The sequence below is a fragment of the Dendropsophus ebraccatus genome, chromosome 2 (genome assembly GCF_027789765.1).
Source record: "Dendropsophus ebraccatus isolate aDenEbr1 chromosome 2, aDenEbr1.pat, whole genome shotgun sequence".
NCBI lineage: Eukaryota > Metazoa > Chordata > Amphibia > Anura > Hylidae > Dendropsophus > Dendropsophus ebraccatus.
In genome coordinates, this window is record NC_091455.1 from 12,906,599 (window position 1) to 12,922,174 (window position 15,576).

At 42.2% G+C, this 15,576-nt stretch overlaps 1 protein-coding gene across 4 annotated transcripts in view; it reads left to right on the forward strand.

Moving 5' to 3' along the window:
• The window catches only part of COL22A1 (collagen type XXII alpha 1 chain), a 226,443-nt gene that overhangs the window by 164,273 nt on the left and 46,594 nt on the right, over positions 1-15,576 (forward strand). For all 4 annotated transcript variants that reach the window (XM_069957064.1, XM_069957061.1, XM_069957062.1 and 1 more), the window contains 6 exons: positions 1,399-1,503; positions 2,214-2,258; positions 10,467-10,544; positions 11,278-11,313; positions 13,822-13,875; positions 15,074-15,118. In XM_069957064.1, coding sequence (XP_069813165.1) covers positions 1,399-1,503; positions 2,214-2,258; positions 10,467-10,544; positions 11,278-11,313; positions 13,822-13,875; positions 15,074-15,118 — 363 coding nt within the window. The remainder of the gene's footprint in view (positions 1-1,398; positions 1,504-2,213; positions 2,259-10,466; positions 10,545-11,277; positions 11,314-13,821; positions 13,876-15,073; positions 15,119-15,576) is intronic.

The following is a 15,576-nucleotide window of genomic DNA, read 5'->3' on the forward strand; positions in this document are numbered from 1 at the left end:
ATTCTATGGCATATGCCGAGAAGGCATTCATCCACAGAAAGAAGACACCAAGCTCAAGAGCAATGCAAGAATAGCACTTAAAGGGGTAGTCCACTAAAACATAACTTTTGATATGTTGCAGCTCATGGTGAGACTAATAATTACTTCTATACTTGTTATTATCCATTCATTCTCCTTTCCCCAGTTCTGAGCTGCTGCTTTCTGCTGAAGACACAGAAATCTGTGTGTGACCTTTCTATCTCCCCCTCCTCCCTTCTGAGACAGCTGATGTAAACAAGTCCCTGGCAGGCTCTATCTGCAAAATTGTAATTTCTGTAATGCCGAGATGGTTAAGTTGCTGATGAACTCACTGTGATCATATCCTCCCAGCATTATAAAAAAGCTACAATGTTGCAGATACAGCCTGCCAGGGACTTGTTTACATTAGCCATCTCAGAAGGGAGGGGAAGGAGGGGTTAGACAGAGAGGAAAGCTCACACACAGATTTTTGTGTCTTTAGCAGAAAGCAGCAGCACAGAACTGGGGGAAGGAGACTGAATAGATAATAACAAGTATGGAAGAAATTGTTAGTCTCACCATGGGCTGCAACATATCAAAAGTTATGTTTAAGTGGAATACCACTTTAAAGGGGTAGTGCACCAAAATATTTTTTCTTTCAAATCAACTGCTGCCATGAAGTGCCAGAGATTTGTAATTTACTTCTATTAAAAAATCTCAAGCCTTCCAGTACTTATCAGCTGCTGTGTGTCCAGCAGGAAGTGGTGTTTTCTTTCCTGTCTGACACAGTGCTCTCTGTTGCCTCCTCTGTCCATGTCAGGAACTGTCCAGAGAAGGAGCAAATCCCCATAGAAAACCTCTCCTGCTCTCCAGACTGGAAATAATACCACTTCCTGCTGGGCATACAGCAGCTGATAAGTACTGGAAGGCTTGAGATTTTTTAATAGAAGTAAATTACAAATCTCTGGCACTTCATGGCAGCAGCTGATTTTAAAGAAAATTTTTTGGGGTGCACTACCCCTTTAAGTTTCAAAAAATCTATTTCACTGTCTTTGGTAGATTGCACACAACCCAGATGGTCCCTGTTACAGGGGGCTCCTCACTATAAATGTTCATGATGGACTCCAAGAAGTCAGCTGTAATCTTCAGTAAATCAGCAGCAAGTGCCCAAGTTTCCTGCAGCGCCTCCATAGGCCAAATAAAGAATTGCACAGCTCCTATTAAAATCAATGGGATGTCAGTGTATTGCATGAAGGCGCTGGGTCCTCCAGAGAGGGACTCTCTTTGTAGCTGCTCTCTGCTTTATTAACTAAGGGTCCTGAAAATGAGACACCCCCCTCGCACTGAATAATTTATTGCTCTATATTTTTGACAAATATTTTATTTGAATTTCTTTTTAAGGGTGACCCAGGTAGAGAAGGAAAAATTGGACCACCCGGCGCCCCCGGAGAGGCTGGTTTGGCTGGTTTGCCTGGACTACCAGGACGGGGAAAGGATGGGGAAAGGGTAAGTTAAGGAAGCTTTAGAACATCTGATTCTGGCCTTCTCCTCCTTTACTAAGGCGGCATTCACACGTTGTGTAATCACTCTCTGCATCATCATTCATTATAATGCCGGGAGCTCAGGAACTGTTGGCGCTACTGTACTGATCTGCTGTGTCAGGACAACAGCACGAAGATTTCAACAGTTTGGAATCTTACTCGAAAGCTCAATTAGAGTTTATAAAGTGAACAAGTTGGATTTGATTGACAGATGAAGAGAGACAAGCGGTGCTGCGTACTCCCTTAGTCTCTGGAGACCTGGTGTGATCATTAATTATTGATGTGTCTCAAGACATCCAAAGTTACTCCAAATGACAAGAACACTTTAAGGATTCTAATTTCTCATTATATAAATTTAATTCAGTATCACTACAAGGCTGCAAGACTAGACAGGCTGTAGTTCATATCACAACCACTAGGTGGCCACTTATAGGTACTTGTAGCATGAACTAAACAACTATCGATAGAGTATGGAAAAATAATGTTTTTTTTAATGGAATATACTGAGGACACATGGAGGACACATATCTCCACATATCAGCATCTCTATAAAGATATCCAGTCCTGACAGATATATTGGTATTATTATATGCTGGATTTTATCGCTCACAGTTACCACATCAGTAATATCATGTCTTTCCTTCCTACCCTTAAATATGTGAATGTTTTCTTTAGGGTGAACGCGGGGCCCCGGGTCCACAGGGACAACCTGGATCTAAGGTAAGAACAATACTTTACTATCATAAAATATCGGCCATGACTCCAAAAACACGAGACTGTTGCACATGTGTGAATGCGTTATGGGATTTCTATAGTTTGGGAAAACGTTTGATCACCATATCGAAGGATCAGAGGCGCTCAGTGGCCTCTGTGGCCGTTCAGCTGTATATATGTGCGAGTGAAAGATAAGGCGTCACCTATTGTTCTTATGTTGAAAGCAAATGTGTACATCACTTTTTTTTTTGACAGCTGTTAAAGCCTAGCTGTCAATTCAGGGTCTTTTTTTTTTTTAAATCAATAAATATCTATAGTACAAGTGATTTTAAGAAACTCTGTAATAGGTTTTATTTACCAAAATAGTTTCCTTCTGCACTGAAAAAGCTGTTTTCCTAGCTTCCCCCTCACTACAGAAGAAGCAGGATTTCTGTGTCTATTATGCTCTATGGAGAGGGGAGGGGCTGAGAGGAGTGAGTGAGCACGGAGCAGTCCTGCACAGCACAACACCCTGCAATCTTCTTTCAGCAAGTTCTTAGATAAGCACTGACCTTTCTGACCCCTGAATCCAGCGTTTTAGGGGCCCAGGCTACAAACAGCTAACCTTCATGTCTCTTCTCCCTGCTCACTCATCTCCCTCCCCCCTCCATAGGATATAATGGACACAGCAGAACCCGTCTTTACTAGCTTCTCTGTAATGAAGACGGATTTGTCTGATAATGAACAGATAAGAACGGGTCTGTTCATTGACTTGACTGGATTTTGATCCTTTCCAGTCCATATCAACAGAGTTTCTCCAGTGTGTCCAGTCTTTTCCTTAGGTTTTCAGTCTTCTCAATGATATGTTCTTGATTAGTGCAGTTGTCTCCATCCATCATTTTGGGCAGTGCTTTTATATAAGAAGTATTCTTTACAATAAGCAGATTCCACTATGTCCTGATGTGTGGATCAGATGGAATCTGTGGTGGACCTAGATAAGGTTTTCAATTTCCCTATACTGCCTCCAAAGGGGAAACAAGGAATTGCAGGAGTTTTTTCATCCTATTGTTTTTCATGTTTTAATGCTTTCATACATATTTGATTTTGAAATTCCCATAAAATGTCTTGTATACTCTAAAAATGGGTGGTTAGAGATGAGAAGGAAGCCTTAATTTACCTTTGAGGAACAATGTGTATCATCTTCAACTGGCAGACTGACTCAGCTTGCAGGCACATAGCTCTCCCCTGGGAATCAACCCTACTTCCCGGAATTTGTCCTGATCTAGCTTTCACTAGAGACAGATTTCCCCTAACAACAGGCAGTGGACAGCAGAGAAGGGAGACACCTAGTGGCCAAGATTTTAGAGCTTTTCTGGCTTAAGGAGTTATTTTTGGTAAATGAAGTGATTTACGTATATGTTAGAAGTCACACAGATTATAACGTGGTGAAAATAGTTTTAAATGACCATCTGAGATAATATTACTTCAAACACCACCACCCGGCAAATCTCTTCTAGATCCTCCATCCTCGCACTGCCAAGCCCTATGATTTTCTGTGAACGCTTTCTCCTCTAAAACTCCCCTAAAGAAAATTACCATGCTTGAAATTCATGTCCACGTCTTAAGTAGTTAATACAGCTCCTTATATTCTATGCAAGGACAAAGACACCAGGCAGCTTCAGAAAAGACGTGCTCTGAGTGCCCCATGGGTCAAAGACTCTCAGGAGGATTTCATCCACCGGCTGCATTAAAAAAAAAAAAAAACATGGTGCCAAAGTGAGACAAATATAAAGCAATTGAAATGAATGAGCGAGAAGGAAGATAGCGGCAGAGGTATTAATAGGTGTGATGTATGCAGACAGCCGGCGGATGATTTATTCCACTGACACAAGTAAGGAAGAGACGGAGAAGAAATGTAGACTTGGGTAATTAGCGCTCGGTACAAAACCTTCATTTCTCTCTCTAATTGCTCCCCGGAGCTTTCATTAAAATGGTATTTAGTTACATGGTCATCAGAGGCGGCGGAATATTCCTTCTGACCTGTGTGTAGAACGTTCTGGAGGCTCAACGTGAACGGCCACAATTCCTTCATCAAATAGGTCGTCCGGATAATTCTCCCTAATGTCTCTTTATACCTTGGAGCCTGTTAGATGTTTCAAGAGTCTTAGGTCTTTTTCAAGGTGGTTCAGAACATGGCGGGGAGGGGGGTTTATAGTAACGCCAGTGGTTGACAACTTTGGGTATGATTCTATAAAATCAGCTGTTGGATTTATATTATGTACAAAAGTGCAACATTTAAGCAACTCTGTACCCACTTTGTGACACCCTCAGCCTCCCCCCCCCTCCCAACTGCTTATACTTTTATACCTTCGTGTAGCTGATGAGGTACTGGTATGTTTATCAACGCTGGTTGTGCTTTCCTGAGGCCGAAAATCATAGTTTAGTTGAGCTGTAGCCATGTCTAAGAGGCGTGGCCTAGAGCGATCGTGCCCTAGGCCAGCACCGCCTGTGGGGTGCTGGTGTCCGTCTCCCCCTGCTTCCTGTTCCGTCCTCTGTCCGCCCGCACACTGTTAGCTGTAGGTGAGCATGCACCGCCTCCTGAACCCCTGGCGCCGCTGCAATGACATAGCCGGGTCCGTGCCGCCTCTGGTGTGTCCTCTCAGCGTCGCCCCCGCCGCGTGCTAGTGGCGTGCACGGCCCTTCCTCGCTTCTCCTGCCTGTCACCGCCCCCCCCTACCCCCCACCCGGCATACCATGGTGCCGCCCGCTGCCGGAATCGGCTTGTCCTCTTCTCTGGACATGCGCTGTTTTGCGCCGATCCCACGCAGGATCAGATCGCAACGGCGCATGTCCAAGGAAGGGGACAAGCTGATTCCGGCAGTGGGCGGCACCTAGGTATGTTGGGGAAGGGGGAGTTGACAGGCAGGAGAGGTGAGGAAGTGCCGTGCACATCACTACCACGGGGCAGGGACTACGCTGAGAGGACACACCACAGAGGCGCGGCTTTAACCTTAACCCCTAAAGGGGTTATTCACTGTTAGAAAACCATAGAAATTTATGTATTTTTTGTGATTTTGACAAATCACTTTTGTTCCAAATTAGTTTGACAAGTTAGTAAGTGATGTAAAGTGATAAATAGCATCTAATTCACTGTAACGATGTCAACCAGATTCCCGCTTTCTAGAGTGTCAGCCGTGATGCCCCAGTACTAGAGACGAGCGAACCAAATCTTACAAGCCGAGATTCAGTCTGAACTTTGCAAAAAGTTCAGTTTACTACTTTACCAAACTTTTTGCAAAGTTCAGAATGAATTTATAAAGATGGTGGCAACACAATATCATACCCATTAAAAAAAAAAAGGTATGTTCACCTGTCCATGTCCCCTCGTTGTCCCCGGGATAGGAGAGTGTATTAGCTGCTATATATAGTGAATGATGGGAATGGAGGACTACCACTTCTATTATGGCACAAAAGCTAAGGCTGAGGTTCCTTCAAGAATGGGGGACAGTATGTTGTGCTCTGTTTTTCGGTAAAAAGCCAAACCCAATAACGGACACCCAATGGGAACTACAACTTCATGGTATCTGTTGGGCGCTATTCCTGTCTAGTGTGTTAGTGCTCTGGTTGTGCTCCAGTAAAAAAAACTATTTAAAACCCAATGCCGGTGTGAACCCAGCCTTAGCCAACCCCTGGGGACACAGGTGTGAATGGTCTTTGGTCTGTGATAGGTACAAAACCCACTGAAGTTCACCTACAGATGGTTTTTTATATTCCTTATTTATTTCTAAGTTTACGGCTCCTTTAAGAACATGTCAACTCTATCATCTCTTGTCTTTGGTGGATAAAGCTGCCGACTATTGTATATACATAAAAAAAAAGCTACCATGATGAGTTAGAATTTTACCAAACATCATCTCCAGTCTTCACTTTCCTTCTCACCCGTTTAAATTAAAATGGAGGTTTTTGATCTGATGACTAAAAATCTGTTCTTTTTAAGTTGTTTCTTCAAGCTTTACTGACTCTGAAATATTGCACATTGGGGAAGAAGTTGTCGAGATTTTACATAAAGTGACTTTGTATTCATTATACGGGAATAAGACGGAGGGCTGAGGCGTCATCTCTTCCGAGCCTCCATTATTTCTCACATTTTTCTGCTGTTTCTTTCTAATTACAGACAGTGTTAGACTTTATAGTCTTCTTTATGGGCTTCGTCTAGTGACAGAGCGTAAAGTTCACAACTTCTAAGGCGCATAACTGAGTGATTTTCATGAAGAGCTTCCATCTCAGTCTTAGAACAGAAACAAGAAGAAAGAAAAAAAAAAAAAAACAAAAAAAAAAAAAAACAATCAAAAACTTTCACTTTTTTTCCCCATTTGCCTTGTCTCTCCAGACACAAGGCAGTCGACCTGCCATAACCAGATGGAAAACAGCTTTAAAGTAATGCTAAAAATGCACAAAAAGTTCCCCAGCACTTCCTTTCTTAATCTTCTTTTCTTTTGATTAAGGCTAAAAAAGATATAAAGAAATCTCTGTTTGTCCCAGAAGATCAGCCGCGTCCTCCAACCTTTCCTCTTTGCCTTGTGTCAGGACTCCCCCTTATTCTATGATTGCAATAGGACAAAAATATTGTTAAGCCCCTCCCCTTTTCTAAACCACACCCCTCAGTATATCACTAGTAACTACAATTCCTATCATGCATGAATAACCAAAGCTTTAGTCTTACAGTATCTGGAGGGGCTAAGATTTGACGCCTATCGTGTCTTATAGGGTCTACGTCTGTAAGATCTGTATCCTCACATGACACACTTTCCTCTGGTCTACATACAACCACTGGACAAGGTCAGAAATAGGATGGAAGGAACGTTTGAGTTGTGTGACTGTAACAGGTAGAGGTGGCATGAGGAGGTAGATCCCTTGGGTCACCAAGAAATGCTAACGTACCTTCTCTAAGGAGTGGAGTCTAAGGAGGCCCCGGCTTTCACAACACAAACTTCATTGTACTATGAGATCACTTTGACCAAACCGAAACTGGGAACCAGGGATGGAACAAAATCCAAAATGGTAGAAGGAGGCTAGGAAGCAAGGGAAATGGCAGAAAGCCAGGAAGCTCAGACATGGATGATGACAGGAACAACACCAACAACTGAGGTCTGGAGGTGATGGCAATCAATCACCCTACAAGTTACTAGAGTTTGTGTGCTGAGCCTTCAAATACAGGTAACAGCCATACGCCTGCCACTAGAGGGAGCCCAACTCCCCAGGAAGCCGGCTCAGCACAGGTGAGAAGCTGCCGGTAGACAAGCACAATGAGAGAGCATGAGAGCCGATAGATGACCAAAGCGCAGCCCGACCCGCAGCAGGTACGGGATAACGGACACGACCGAGTGCCATTACAGTGACCACCTTAATGAACATTTCTACCCTTATAAAATCAATACTGAAACCAGTGATATGGACGCAGCATAAATATCTTTATAGCACAAATCAATCGTACTGAGAAATATATGCCAATAATGAGTATTGACAAGCTAAGGGAGAAAAGCTTTAGAAATCAATACGGAGGGGGCGCTATTAGCTGTCACCCATAAACGACTAAATATAACTTCTGAGAATATTAAATGTGACTGATGTAGGAATCAGTAAAATCTACCTAGGCATGAGATTAAATGCTCAATAACTAAGAAAGAAGAGGACAGAGGCCGAGGTGTGTACCTCTATAGGATACAATGGATACAGAAAGCACAAATTTAGCTCTTCCATATTTGCTCCTCCTCTTGGAGACTTATGAGTCACATGATGCTGTACACGCCCACACAGAGCCGACTTATTAGGAGAGGATGAACCCTGATGATGGGCTTACCTTTCTTGACCTCTTGATTGACCATTTAGGAATCCTCCAAGTGGATACAGTTGATGATGTTGATGTTGTTAAAGGGGTTATCCGGCACTACAAAAACATGGCCACTTTCTTCCAGTGACAGCACCGCTCTTGTCTCCAGTTTGGGTGCAGGTTCTGGTTGCAGGTTCCATTGAAGTGAATGGAGCTTAATTGCAAACCACACCTGACCTGGAGACAAGAGCGGTGCTGTCTCTGGAAGAAAACGGCCATGTTTTGAAGCGCTGGATAACCCCTTTAAAGCGAATGTAACTTCAGGTACATTGCTTAAATTTTTTAACATGAATGGATCAGGAATGTCGGCGCCGTGGTCCTCTTTTTAAATCGCCACGGTCTATTCCCGGCGCCGGCCTGGCATGAAGCCCTGGGGGCGACCCTGCCGGCCCCCAGTGTGAGGAAAATCCCTCCTGTCTGTGATGCAGCTCCATTTATTGTAATGGAGCCACATCACAGAGGGGAAGTTGTCACACTGGGGGCTAGGGGGTCTGCCCCCAATGCTTCCTGCTAGGCCGGTGCCATAGAATAGACCGACACCATGCACGGAAACCAGACGCCGGTCCAAAAAAACTACCGCAACATCGACATCCCCAATCCATTCATGTAAAAAACCTAAAGCAATGTACCTGATCGTACATTCACTTTAAATAAAAACTTTCTTGCTGGCAGCCCCCTTTAACATGCAGAGCATCACCCCCTCTCTGATGATAACATTACTGTGCACCATACAGTACACTGCTCTTTATGGGGGCTAGAATTCTGCATGGCTAGCTGATACCCTGGCTACATGGGCGCCCATTGACCGACTATTGCTTTATGGACCATATCCAGGCCATTTTTTGGCTGCTTTCTAATCTGAAGCCTGCCAGGCTTTCTTCATCTGCGGGATGCGTCGCTCTTTCATTATGCTGAGAGAGACAAAATGTGGTTAAATGAGTCACGGAAGAGAACCAGAAATCTAATTAAAGTTTTATGCAGAATTTTTTCACGCCAAAAGTTCATTTTCAGCAAATAATTTTGTTAAGCAGCTCTGGCACCTGCATCTAATAGACATCCGCAGTGCTGGGTGGGGGGGATACATCCATGAAACCAACCATCCAATTCCAACCTACATGAAAAAAAAGTGTAAAATTAGACCATATAGCATGAGATATCACAAGTGGTCAATGTCTCTCAAAAGACCTTTTCAATGCTTGGAAGTGGTCCTCAAGAATGGTAGGGTCATTGGAGCTTGCGTTATATGGTGACCCGGGCACATGCATACATTATTATATTGATATAGTATACGTGTTACATAACCCTAGATAATGCAACAGTAGCAATAAAATGCTCAGCAGTCACCTTCTATCTGTGCTCGTGGTATCTCATGTTGTACCTTGTAACTAGCGTTTAGTGAACTTCATAAAAGTGTCCGGATTTGGCAACTTCTCCGAACCTAAACGATCGGCATTTAAAGTAGAAATCTGGGAATTTTAAAAACCTGGCAGCCAGCAGGGGCAGAAGGGGATTTCACTACGAGTAGTAGTAGTAGTAGTAGTAGTGTGGTGAGCACAGGACCAGCCTTGGGACCCCCGCCGCAAGTCATTTTCCCCCAAGTTGTGATGACGTCACGACTTGGGGGAAAATTTCTTTACTGGCTGATGGACTGGCCGGTCAGCCAATTAGTGACTGGAGAGAAGTCCCGCCCCAGTCATTAACTGGCTGAGTGGCCAATCCATCAGCCGGGTAGTGACGTGTACACCCCAGAGATAGTGGGGGTCCCGAGGACGGTTTCGCTGTTTACCACGGGCACAGGGAGAGGTAAGTGCCTACTCCTGATCAAGTCCCCTACTGTCCCTGTCGGCTGCCGGATTTTCAAAATCCCCAGACTTCTTCTTCTTTAACTCCCAACTCCCTATGGAGTCCTGGAAAACCTGGATAAAGCCATAGGCCATATGCTGTATCCATGTTTACCACACAGTCCTTGGGCTTCGTCCACCTTCTCAGGATGCTGGGAGTTAAATGCTGAATGTTCAAGTTTGGAAAACTTGCCAAACCCATGAAATTCGCTCAACACTTCTTGTAACCAGTGATCACAATATGTAGAGTTTTTGTATTTTTCAAAAATTTGAAACTGCTCTTCCTTCTTCTGGAACAACGGCCAAGAGATAGCCAACCCATCCTGCCTATCTCTTGCAGAGAAAGGTTGTATGATCCATTGGCTAGTTAATTCTTCTCTTGTTGGGTAATGGATGACAGCCCTGCAGGTATAAGGCTATCCTCAGCTAGGCACCCTAACCCATAAGCCCCAGCTGGAGGGACGGCCTTGGTCTATCCATTGATTATTTGCTTCATCTTTCCAGGGAGACAGAGGAACTCCAGGCCTTCCTGGGCAACCAGGATCCCGTGGACCACCGGGCATAGGAATAGACGGTACTCCGGTAAGTAACATTGTCTAAATGACGTAAAATACATTTTATTTCTTTTTCGTAGAGACTTTCAGGAGAAATTATTTGCGTGACTTGTTGTATTGGGAAAAAGTGTTGCAACACTGTAAGTTATTGAAACATGAGGGCGAGGCCTATGCATGCACTACATTTATTACTGTCACTACATGCAGGTATAAATTGTAGCTAAGTTCAGCAGGCGGCCTCAGATGGACTGTCCATTCAATGAGGGGGGGAGGGGGGACTTAAAGGGTTATTCAAACAAAAATGTTTTTCTTTCAAATGAGCTGGTTTCAGAACGTTATATAGATTTGTAATTTATTTCTATTTAAAAATCTCCAGTCTTCCACTACTTATCAGCTGCTGTATGTCCTGCTGGAAGTGGTGTATCTCTGCTGCCACCTCTGTCCATGTCAGGAACACTCCAGAGCAGGAGAGTCAAGACTTGAGATTTTTAAATTACAAATCTATATAACTTTCAGACATCAGATGATTTGTAAGAAAATTATTTTTGCCAAAGTACCCCTTTAATACTGTTGTGACCTTGATCCCCCCCCATCATTTTACTAATTAGTTTCTAGATGCATAGATAATCCAGCAATTTGTCACTTACTCATAGGGTTTTCTTATTTTTTTTTTTCTGGATCAACACTGTACTGTAGATTTGATAGTTTGATGTCTATTTTTTTAACCCCTTTTTTGATACACTGTAACTGTTTGTGTGCAGGGCTCCACAGGACCTACTGGAGAGAAAGGAGAACAGGTATTTACTCATTCGCTTTCATGTATTCCTCTCCCAGCCTTGGAGTGGGGATGGGCTCAGTGCATAGGTTCACGGGGAATTTATTGGTTTCTGTTAAGGAAGTTGGAAATGTAAGGGCTTATCCCGTCAGCCCTGGATCTGAGTTGTATTGATCTGTAACATAACTCCATAGACTGCTATACGCACAAGCTTCTCCTTATGGCACCATACGATGGCTTATGTAGCACTTATTGGTTAGTTATAGAGACCCATAGGTCAGTATAGACAGTGGCATAAGGGCTACAAGAACAGTTTTCTTCTTCAAAAACAGCGCCACAGCTGTCCATTGTTTGTGCCTAATATTACAGCTCAGCCCCATTGTAATACCAGCCATAACCTGCACATAGGTGTGGCGCTGTGGTTTTTTTTTAAACAAAAATATGAAAAAACAAGCTCCATCTTTTAATTTTTTCCCCCTTTTTAGACTAAAACCGATTACAAAGTGTAAAAATGTGTTTATTTGTAATCTCTCATATATCCAGTTGTCAAACAGTCGTCATTTGTTGGAAATATAGTCTGAAATTAGTTAAAACTCACGAGAAACGTAACTTCTGCGTCTCGCGGTAAATGTAAAACATTCCACGTTAGTAATCGCCTCCCGTAATTATATTTATAATCCACGTGAGATGAGATTGTTTTATGGCCGTGTCTGAACAATGAGAAAATTGTCATTTTTATGAGTCTGACGGATTATATTAAAACCATTATAGAAGAGAAGCGGCTTCAGTTCCATGACATATCCACGTTATATATATTTTCCTTTTGTCTGAATTTGCTGAATTTATTAGGAATTTTACTCTGGGGGGAAAAGTCTAAAGTCATTTTGTCAACATATAAAACCTTAAAAAACTAAAGTAAAATATAATATAAAATACTATTTTAATTTGTGTTTTGCCAAATAGATAGATAGATAGATAGGAGATAGATAGATAGGAGATAGATAGATAGATAGATAGATAGGAGATAGATAGGAGATAGATAGGAGATAGATAGATAGATAGATAGATAGATAGATAGATAGATAGATAGATAGATAGATAGATAGAGATAATAGATAGGAGATAGATAGATAGATAGATAGATAGATAGATAGATAGATAGATAGATAGGAGATAGATAGATAGATAGATGATAGCTAGATAGATAGATAGGAGATAGATAGGAGATAGATGATAGATAGATAGGAGATAGATAGATAGATAGATAGATAATAGATAGATAGGAGATAGATAGATAGATAGAAGATAGCTAGATAGATGATAGATAGATAGATAGATAGATAGATAGTAGATAGGAGATAGATAGATAGATAGATAGATAGATAGATAGATAGATAGATAGATAGATAGATAGGAGATAGATGATAGATAGGAGATAGATAGATAGATAGATAGGAGATAGATAGATAGGAGATAGATAGGAGATAGATAGATAGATAGATAGATAGATAGGAGATAGATAGATAGATAGATAGATAGATAGATAGATAGGAGATAGATAGATAGAAGATAGATAGATAGATAGGAGATAGATAGATAGATAGATAGATAGATAGATAGATAGGAGATAGATAGATAATAGATAGATAGATAGATAGATAGATAGATTTTTTTGCTTTATAAAACACACTGCTGATTTAGACAAATAAATACTGGAAAAAAATATTTAATGTTAATAAACTTCTCTGGTGGTCTAAGGCAGTGATGGCGGCAAAATTTATTGAAATGACAGGCCCACTTTAACACTCTCCATGACAGTACATTATACCCACACATACACAACTCTGCTGTATGCACACTACTCATCCAGCCTGCTGCAGTGCATCATACACACCCAGCTCTGCTACATCAAACACACTCAGCTCTGCTACATCATACACACTCTGCTACATCATACACACTCAGCTCTGCTACATCATACACACTCAGCTCTGCTACATCATACACACTCAGCTCTGCTACATCATACACACTCAGCTCTGCTACATCATACACACTCAGCTCTGCTACATCACACACACACTCAGTTTTGATTCTTCAAAACACACACTCAGCTCTGCTACATGAAATCACACACACTGCTGCCGTACCAATATACAGACACACATCTGCTACATAATATACATAAATAGATCTGCTACTTACATTCAGGCAGACACAGACAGAAAAGTAATGCAGATTGTCCCTATATGCACAGTATCTCTATGGAGTCCTATTGCACAGTATTACTTTTGGAGCCCTTTTCACAGTCATGTGACTACTCACATGACTGTGACATCACTAAACATCCTGCAGGTGCACAGAAACACATGTATTTTTCATGGGGGTCACCATGAGATCACATGACCCAACTTATGGCAACAATTCCAAGTTTACAGGTTTTTATAAACTAAAATTTTTTTTTGAATAAATAAAAAATGTCAGTGGTTTGAAAGAACAGAATAACAGAAAATGATTTTTACTTTTGCAGGGTATTAGAGGTCTTGTTGGCCCACCAGGTCCCCAAGGTCCCCCTGGACAAGATGTAAGTAACAAATAGTGATGACAAAACTGCATATGTTCCAAGGTTTACAAAAAGATTGAGTTCATTCAAATCCAATTTTTTTTAGTAGTTTGTTTTGAGTTTTGCCAAGCGGTCAGAGTGTTGAGCCCTGAAACCATGTTGTAAATATACTCACCTGCTCCCCACTCCTCTCTGTGGCCCGGACTGGTGTTGTCTTCTTCAGGCTTTAATAATCATATAATCATCACCAGAGCGCTGCAGGATTGGGATTTTCCTCTGCAATGCGGCAGTGATCAGTGATTGGTTACTAGAGGTCAAAAAAGTGGATGCGGGTGCGGGCCTGGCCACAGACTGGAGTGGGGAGCAGGTGAGTATTCGGACACCACTCTAATGTTGTGATTCATATCAAGTGGAAGCTTTGGGGTTGTCCATTTATCAGAGCCATCACCATTTCTAGTCGTGGATGTCAGGTAGAAGAAGATGGAGACAAGGACTTGGTCTTGGAATGGATGGATCCAATCTTGACTTCTTTACTCGATAGTTGACAATATGAGGGTTTGAAATTTTTGCACTGATTTGGTGCTGATGTTTTCTGCAGCTTGTAGGTAATTTGTTTTACCTTCTCCAACTATAAATGCTGCAGATTTTCTGCCCTGAAATCCCCCTGCAACCATTCCACACCATTACCGCCCCACATGGCGCCACCCTAGAAGGAGCGTCCCTAGTTCACTGTTTTAGCATAGCTCTCTCTCTCTTTTTGCATATTCTATATAATCATGTGATTCCTTTTAAATGTATAATTATCCTACCAGACCACAGGAAAGACATAATTTCCTCTCCGAGTTAACAGGACGGCGTTTGAATACTAATCCCCGTCGCCTGCAGACCTTTCCTCCGCGAGTATCGACTTTGTGAATTACCTTGTCACTTGGTCTTTCATCTTGGGTTTTAAAGCAGAAGCTCAGAGCAAGAAAACCCAGACTGACTCCTCTAATTAGGTGGAAAAAAGCCAAAATCTCAGCAGATGTATCCGATCCCAGCCCCCGCCGCCCGCTCCCCGTTTACATACGGAAGTGTTATTTTCATTCAGTCCCTGGTGGGGGGAACTCTTTAAACTAATAAGGATATCTGGTATTTACATATTGAAGATGCCATACATAATGAATGAGCCGTAATGTGTAGGCTGCGGTTAATTCACTTATTCTTCATTCCTTTCCAGGGTTTTCCGGGAAATCCAGGAGAGAGAGGACCTCCGGGTGAACCGGTACGTCAGTATACCGCCATAGATATCAGTGCCGCGGTCATCACATGTTGTGTTGTATCCATAAGTCCATGTGATATAAAATTACTTTGGTGTAGTTTAGTTAATTCCCATGATGCTTTATGTTTAGCCTCTAAATTTTTTGCTTTTCCTTACTTGGTCAGCTGACTGCTGGATGGATAGGTGTAGATTTTGTGCCAGAATTGTGGCAAAAAAACAAAAAACAAAACACTTTTTACAGTGGCTAACAAACGAGCATGGCCCCTTTAAAAGAGGCGCGGCTAAAAATGTGCACCAAAACCACCCCAGATTTCTGGCGCAAGACTAATTCTGGAGCAAACTAATAGGTGGTGCAAACTTCAATTAGATGGTAGGGTCTCACTTCAGGAGCAGGGACTTCTATCTTTGACCAATGTCCCTGTTCCTGTATTAAACCAAAACTATTCACTAAACAGCAGACT